Source organism: Hypomesus nipponensis, chromosome 9, assembly GCF_054491055.1.
Source record: "Hypomesus nipponensis isolate SF chromosome 9, ASM5449105v1, whole genome shotgun sequence".
NCBI classification, from domain to species: domain Eukaryota; kingdom Metazoa; phylum Chordata; class Actinopteri; order Osmeriformes; family Osmeridae; genus Hypomesus; species Hypomesus nipponensis.
In genome coordinates this window covers 8,906,997-8,915,000 of record NC_140369.1, presented here as the reverse complement: position 1 = coordinate 8,915,000, position 8,004 = coordinate 8,906,997, and the positions used below count along the sequence as shown (strand labels likewise).

Here is an 8,004-nt window from a genome sequence, read left to right as displayed (position 1 = left end):
TTGGACACTGTGTTGACCCAGTTTGTGTCCGTATAAAATTCTCCATCGAGGTGGGACTCAGGTGAGACAGACAGAAAAGAGACAGACAGAAAGTCTGTGACAGATAGGAACTCTCCAGTCAGTCATTAGATGTCTAAGACCCAAACCTACCTCTCTCTCCTTTTCTCTACCTACCTCTCTCTCCCTCTGGCTCAGAAAAAAAGTACTCAACACCCAGATCGATACATTCCATCAGGACCCAAATGAATTGCTGCTCTTTTTCTCTGGTAGACTGATGCCACGAGGGAAAATTATGTCAGAAGGAAACAACATGCCAGGGGTCTCCAACTGCACCCATGCTTCAAGCCTGTCTGCGCGTGTGTGTACATGGCTGTTGCCTGTGTGTGTGTGTGTGTGTGTGTACATGGTGGGTGTCAGTGAGTGCATGTGTTGGTGTGCATGTCTACACGGCTGCTCGTCTCCTCACAACCCCAGGGAGGGGAGGTACTTCTGAATACCACCTGACAATTTCTACCGTCAACCACTAACATTTCAGCTCCCCTTAAGTGTGTGTGTCTTCCTATATCTCTGTATGTCTCTCTCTCACACACACACACTCTCTCTCTCTCTCTTTGTCTTTTATCTCAACAGTAGTCACGTTCCATATACCAGCCAACCAGGATTTCACTGGCCAGGTGAAGCATGTTGCACGTCGGCTATAGGACTTAACGCAGGGGCCCGGGTTTGATTCCTGCTTGGACCATTTCCTGCATGTGTGTGCTCTCTCTCTCTCTCTCTCTCTCTCCCTCTCCTACTGCAGACCTAACAGTCCCAGACGAGGGGCGTACAAATAGACATCCACCCATCACAGTTCCCTCAATAACATTTATATCCGGGGGCAATGCAGCAGGAGTGTGTGTGTGTGTGTGCAACTGAATAAGGAGGGGGGCATAGATTTACAGTCCTATCCTTGGAGAGGCCATATGCTTCTCCAGCAGTGTGTAGATGAGTGTGTAAGCCCTGCTCTGTTGGCAGGCAGACATAGGAGTGTTATCCTGTTCTTCTTCTCACCTTCTTTCTCTGCTGACATATAGAACAGACTGGAGAACAGTCGGTTACATCAACAATCGACTCAGTTCAAACCCCAGTGATCTAGTCCGTCCTTCAAATACACTAAGCTGTCTATGAAGAGCCGGGGAGACAGAATTGTCATGATTCAACTCTGTATGGGATATTTAGAGAGGTGGCTCCGAAAAAACATTGTGACTCACAGTTGAGACTGCCTTTAGGGATACACAAACAGACCTGACCTTCGACTGCACTCCACCATCATACCGCCTGTGTGTCAGTCTGGCTCCATCTACCTGTCTGCTTGTATCTCTGGGGGGGGGGGGGGGGGAGAGAGAGAGAGAGAGAGAGAGAGAGAGAGAGAGAGAGAGAGAGACAGAGACAGAGACAGAGACAGAGACAGAGACAGAGACAGAGACAGAGTCTGTGTGCGTGTAGTTCAATGACAGGGTGTTTCTCCCCAGACACCTAGCTGTTGGGAATGTCAGGACCCAATAGCGAGAGGTGGCATGTGGAGACACCTGTATGCAGGTACACACATACGCTCTCTTGCTCTCACATTCACACACATTTCTGTATGGGGCCACAGGTGCATAGTTTTATTTTGGTGTGAGCTACTTTTACTTTCGAGAGAGAGAGAACGAGAGAGAACGAGAGAGAGAGAGAGAGAGAGAGAGAGAGAGAGAGAGCATAGCCCACCAGGAACCAGTGAAGCTTCTTTGACGGGGAAATCGATGCATGAGGTCGATGAACAAACACTGACTATGTTGGTAAACACAGCGGACAGTCTCTACAATGAAACCAAGACAGAAACTCTTAAACTTGTTAAAACACTGACCACTTCCCCACGTCTATCTACACTCTAGGTCCCTTCCTCTCACCTCCAGTCAGAGGGCCTCTTCAATGCAAGAGGATAAGAGAGGTGAAGTGAAGGAGTGGCCCGCAGCTGAAAGAGAAGTGGGGGAGAGGAATGGAAGGAGGGAGAGGTGGTCTTATCCCTTCATCTGCCGCTGCAGCAGAAGTGGAAACGTGCTGTTCCACGGGAGGGTAATATCCTGTCCTCTCCTTCACGTCCCTCTCCCCGCATGTCACCAATGGCTCTTTTGCCAACGTTTCCTGCTCTAACCATTACCACAATAGCTTACTCCGATAAAATTCTCTTCGTGGCTTAGTGGCTGACTTTGTCCAGGTGAAAATGTAGGCTACTAACACAAACGTCGATATCGCACAGGCTGCAAACAGTTAACAGCTGAATGCACCCCATTCCTCTGTCCCCTTGAATCAGCTAACCCCCTCTCCCGCTCTGTCGTGTCCTTGGTGATCGATTCATGCGACACTTCGCAGACAAGCACGCTTATTATTTAAAGATTAACTCAACGTTTTCGCTATTCCTTTAAGATTTTTGAATTCCCGATGTAGGCTAGGTCTCCCTCCCACATCAATACTGGGGAGTAGCCTGATAGCTCCACACCAGCACGCAGGCAGACATGAAGGAGGCAGAGAAAACGCCCTGCGTTGTTCCACATGTATGTCGAACCCAAGCCCTCAGGGTCCTCACAGAAACAAAACCCATCACCATATTTCATGCAATGGCATATTTAAAGACGCATTAATAACTTATGCTCTTTTGTGTAGGCTACAGTGTAGACTACCACATATGCCGTAGCCTTATTTTTAAGTCATTGTAAGGTAGGTTACTGCTTAAGATAGCCTATTCTTTTCACGCTTTGCTTTGATTAAGTCGTTGTATACCTGACAATTCACAGTTTCATTTGTAGCCAAGCTGGTCATCATAAGTGACACATCAACTACCATACTATTACAATAAAGAATAAGGATGTTGTTTAGTGGATGAAACGAGATCCAAAATTGTAATTCGTACATCCACCAAAAATAATCATTCTAGCCAACCATAATGAGTTCGACAAGAATTTTCACTGTAAAAAAACTTATCAAAAGTCCTACCTTTAACTTGAGTCTCATATTCAGCCACTATCTCCTTGTCCTTTCGGAATTTCGCTGGAGACGTCATGGCTGGTTCTTTAGAACAAAACACTTGCAGTCGCAGTTGGTGTAAGCTATTGTAGCAAACTCGAAAGATATTGTGACTGAAATAGTGATCCTGAAAAATACTGCACCCAAAGATTGTAGCAAGTCAGACACAGCAGCCCGCGGAACGGTATTGTTTCCTGTCGATGTTCACTCTAGGCGCATTGTGAGAGTTTGGCACTGCCGTATCCCCATTCGTGTGGTTGGGTCCCTTAACGCCGCTTCAGAACTGGTTGTGAAAGCAAGAGAGTAAACCGAAAGGGGATTCATTCCTCTAAAATAACAATTACGAGTCAGTCAGCATGGCCGCATGCGACGACTCCCAAAGTTTTCTCCTTTACAAAGTGGCTTTCTCGTCGTCTGCCTGTGTCTGACTGTTCCCCCTAGAGTGCGAACTGGGAACACAGATGGGCTGTTGTAGTCTTTGCGCAGGCAAGAGAGATGCGGGTTTGAAGATGCTCTCACGTGTCGCAGTAGGTCTAACAGCATAGTGAACCTAAATATACGGAGATTTTACTGTGCCACATGCATGTCAAATGATAAGCTATATAGGCCCAATTCAATGTCAGGCTATTTGCTGTGATAGGGCTGGTGCATTTTGCTGGCAGTAGACCTATCGGAATCAGACTAATAATGTTGAGTCCTGTGAGACCAGCACATGCACAAGGTGATATATTCTGGAGTCACTTGACTGAAAGATACATGTCTTAGTAGGCTAGTTATTTAACAGACTGCGGTGGAAAATGGGCTATATTGCCTACATCTCAATAAACGTACACTGCAATTGAAAAGACAGAAAAAATTGTTTCGGCTTGATTGTAGGCTATTTAAACAGTATGCAACGTAGTTTGTAATTTTTCAGGTCTTGTAAATCAACACAAGTTGCAAAAGTCCTCTTCCAACGTTTGTTTATAAAAGTCTATTACATGTTTTATTGCCTTCACCACTGTATGGACATTTGAATGTCTCAGCCTTTTCCCATTGGCCTCGTTCTTACTTATTTTTAGTTCAAGTTTTTACTTATGGATGTTTCCTCGATTTTAATCACACTGATCGCCATGTAAGCCAGGGTTTCATTTTCTGCTATAACTTTTTCGTTTATCAAATAGAGAAAACTCCACCCAGCTAAACTAGACGGTCTAAAACGTGTCTTACTACAGAGCCTACCAGGTTCCCAACATTTCCATTGGTTTTCTCGATTGTAAACGAGCAGGAATTCAAAGGCGGATCAGCCTTAGTTTTGTTCTAACCAATCAGGATTTTTAGTTTGAGATCATAACAACCAATGGAATGTCAGTTATTGTATTAAACAGCCAATCACAGTTCGTCGTAGGGTCGTTTAAACGCTTTCAGGAAGTATAGCTGGATACCAGGAAGTTGAAAACAATAAACATAATCGCTAGCTAACGTTAGCTAGCAACTGATCTCTGACCACAACGATTAGCTAACAAAACTAAGAATTCAAGTGATAACGTTGAAGAAGGAATAGATGAAAGATAATTTTGAATAGAAGAACGAACATTAGCTGTTTAAAACAGTTGCATAGTTTAGAGTTTTGTATTTAGTTTCCGTTACTCTCCAGACGTTCGTTAGCTTGCTGCTATCAGTATCAAAACAACAGACAGGTGTTTCTTGACAAGTGAATGTCTATTTAGCTAGCTCGTTTAATAGCTATCCGACTTCAATTACAACAGGAATTGATAAGCAGACAATAAACCGTCTAGTTAAAAGGGAATTGGAGAAACTCCAGTTTGACTGTTGGTCAAATAGCTAACTGACCATCATTGGGCAGGTTTGATAAACCATGTCCGCATCCAATTTCAAAAATAAATGTGTCACACAAGTGAACTGTATTTATTGTGACAGTCTACTCTGCACAAGAGGCATGAAAGCAGTGCTTCTAGCAGACACCGAGATCGAGTTGTTTTCCACCGACATACCACCTAACAGGTAAGCAAAAGGAGCTATAGCTTGAATGGTACTTGTAGCCGGTAGCTACTTGTTCCGTCCAGAGCAATAAGTGTGTACTGCTAGCGTTTTCAGACAAAAAACCCCCAGCGTTCAAAATGTTGGATTGGTCACCCGAAACTAAAGTTTGACCATGGTTAGCTAAAGATCTGTATGTTCCTATCAATGTGTCATAACATATACTGTATCAATTTTTTGGTTCATTCACATTTTGATAGATAATATATTGTCATCTTTAAAGGACGTCAGCAGTCTTCCGTAGAAGTATGCGATTGGATGTGAGATGTAAGCTAATCATCATATAAACCTATGTTATACAGGACTGTTGACTTTGTGGCAAGCTGCTACTCCACCGAAAGTTGCAAGTGCAAACTGAGAGACATTGCTTGTCTAAAATGGTATGTGCTCTCAATCCACGACAGTATGCTTTATTCAACCAGTTATTTATTTATATTCATTCATTGCTCCATGTGTTGATGTGCCTGCTGTATTGAGCTGCAGGATGAAATGTGTTCAGGCAGCAGTTTTGCTTTACAGTCAGGCCTTTGTGAGGCCTGTTTTCTCTCCTGAGGCTTTTGTGTCTGTATACAGAACAAACATCTGTTAGATAATAGACAGCTACTAGAGTTGGCACTTTCACAGGTGCTCCATATTATTTCGCTGACTGATGGTTTTCCACTCTCGTCTCTGTCTCTCTGGCCCCCCTCTAGTGGCAACGTTGTTGGGTATCACGTTGTGGCACCTTGCAAGCCCTGCCTGCTGTCCTGTAACAACGGCCACTTCTGGATGTTTAACAGTGATGCTGTGTCCACTCTCAACAGGCTGGATGCCACAGGTCAGAAAGCACACAGGGTTTAAGCTTGGAATCCTACCAACTACAAGCAGATGTTAAGGCTGCATGTAAACACTCACATGCCCTTGTGTTGACTGAATAATCTGTGTTGCAGGCCTGAATCTGCTGCTATGGGGGGACCTTCCTGAACTAGAGGACAGTGAGAACGAGGGATCAGACAGCCCCCTGGAGGAGGAGTGCATCAGGTAGAGCAAGAAAGGGAAGTGAAAGAGGACAGATGCCTGGATGTGACCTGAGTCTATCCTACAGGAACAGACCTATGCTGGAGCAAAGAGAGAAGTATGTGAAGGAGGAGGAGCAGCCTTACCTAGTGACTAATCTCCCCTTGCAACCCATCGCCCAGTTTGAAGCACGCACATCATTCTCTCTTTGTTCATGGCTCTCTCTCCCTCTGAACTGGACTCTTGGGGTTTTCCAAACCATTGATCTGCTCAAACGTCATCTCTGATTCTCTACTTACTCACATTTCATGTGACAAACCCAAACTTCTACAGCTACTGTATGCTGATGGAAAAACAACTGAAACCTTATTGGATGGATGGATAGATAGACAGTCTTGACTTTGCATGACTATGAAGCTTCCCTTGGGCTGTTTTTAGCCATTGGATGATGGCCTATATACTTTATTTATTTAGGTTTTAAAACAAATCAGTCACAATGACCTTGTTTTGATTTGGGAAACTGACATTGTTTACATAGTGTTTCCAGTTGGTCCTGTTGACACATGAAGTCAATCCCTGTCAAATTATTTTGCTGAATTGATATTCTATTGCAGCAAAACAATGGAATAGTTTTGAATTGCATTTGAAGGTGGATATTTGAGCTCTTTATGACTGAATCTTGACTGATTGGTTGTGTGCTTTTTAAATCTCACACTGTAAAAAGATATCTGAATGGTACCTGTATATGATTTACTGTAGCCTAACCACCGCAGTCAAAGCAAACATGACCTCTCTGTCTCAGCCAGCCTCAGACTCCTCATGCTCCTCTGTTCTAATGGCCTTTCTTTAGTTCTGGGATTTTGCTGGAGTGGTAGTACTGTAGCTGTGTCTGTGGAGCTAACCAAGCTAAGGAATGTTTGGGGTTCCACACTGTGGATAGGGTTCTCTAGTAAAAGGAGGAATGGAGGAATGGATGGATCATCTGTTAATTTGTCAGCTCTGGGATCTCACAGCTACTGTGTTTTACTGCCTGTCAGTATCCACTGCTGTCGACCCCACGGTCAAGTATCCTCAAGTAGCATTCATGTATGTGTCAACTTCCAGCCACAGTTTGACTACCATACTAAAGGGTAGCTTGAAGGCTAATATGGGAGATTACATGTTGTGTTAAATTGATGACATATTTAGATGGAGACACAAATTACTACTATTATCTGTCACATCTTTGTAGCCACTTCTAAATAATATATGTGGAATTTATTACAAAATGAGTCATATGAATAAGGCGCAAAGAATAAGACGTATTTTAAAATTTGACACATTTGATAGAACTGTAACCACATAGAATTTCCTTTTTGTTTACAGAAGAGTGTCTTGTATTGTGCTGTAGGTCTTCTGAGTCTATGTAGATGTTTGAGAAGTGTGTGTGTTCCACTGTTACCTCAGCGGGTATCAGCTGTGAGCTTCCTCTGCCATGTATAGCTAGGAGATAATCAAAGAGAGCGTACCCAAACTGTTAGAAAAGTATTTTCTAACTGAAAACAGATTCACTTATGAGTAGTGTGCTTTTATTTATCTATCTGAATGTATGTATTTATTAATACTGTATTTATACCAATGTTACATTCCCTGCTGACAAAGTATATTTTGAAAAATTGCACTGAACTGTATTGGTAGTTTGAAACCAGATTTTTTTATGATTGTTGTATTAATAAAATTATTTCCAAAAATATAGAGGCTCATATGCTTAAAATAAATATATAGTTATAGTTATCCTCCCAAAGGCCGACGGGTAGGTCAGTGTCCTGCACTAAAACCTCTATGGGGTAACTGTTCTTTTAGTCACCACCCACACAGAGCTGCACTGACCACATGCTACCAGGGGTGGCAGAGACAAGCTCCATCTGCAGTACATGGATGGCTGTG

At 43.3% G+C, this 8,004-nt stretch overlaps 2 protein-coding genes across 3 annotated transcripts in view; one reads left to right on the top strand and one right to left on the bottom strand.

The window, feature by feature from the left end:
* srgap2 (SLIT-ROBO Rho GTPase activating protein 2) overlaps positions 1 to 3,516 on the bottom strand; it is a 52,564-nt gene extending 49,048 nt beyond the window's left edge. The window contains 1 exon segment of the mRNA XM_084705155.1: positions 3,013 to 3,516. Within this exon segment, the coding sequence (XP_084561281.1) occupies positions 3,013 to 3,079 (67 nt within the window). The 5' untranslated portion in view covers positions 3,080 to 3,516.
* Positions 3,517 to 4,440: 924 nt separating this feature from the next.
* On the top strand, positions 4,441 to 7,802 carry LOC146272684 (protein FAM72A). 2 transcript variants are annotated; one of them, XM_084705229.1, is made up of 5 exons: positions 4,441 to 5,046; positions 5,385 to 5,462; positions 5,775 to 5,899; positions 6,012 to 6,102; positions 6,167 to 7,802. In XM_084705229.1, exons 1-5 carry the CDS (start codon positions 4,901 to 4,903, stop codon positions 6,363 to 6,365), a joined length of 639 nt encoding a protein of 212 aa, XP_084561355.1. In that variant the 5' UTR covers positions 4,441 to 4,900; the 3' UTR covers positions 6,366 to 7,802. The 2 variants fall into 2 exon arrangements, with proteins under 2 accessions (XP_084561355.1, XP_084561356.1); XM_084705230.1 differs by having other exon boundaries at positions 6,012 to 6,309.
* Positions 7,803 to 8,004: the final 202 nt, after the last annotated feature.

Coding starts and splice junctions, on each gene's coding strand:
- LOC146272684 (XM_084705229.1), top strand. CDS start 4,901: ATGTCCGCATCCAATTTCAAAAATAAATGTGTCACACAAGTGAACTGT. Junction 5,047..5,384: donor ACCGACATACCACCTAACAG/GTAAGCAAAAGG, acceptor TATGTTATACAG/GACTGTTGACTTTGTGGCAA. Junction 5,463..5,774: donor GACATTGCTTGTCTAAAATG/GTATGTGCTCTC, acceptor GCCCCCCTCTAG/TGGCAACGTTGTTGGGTATC.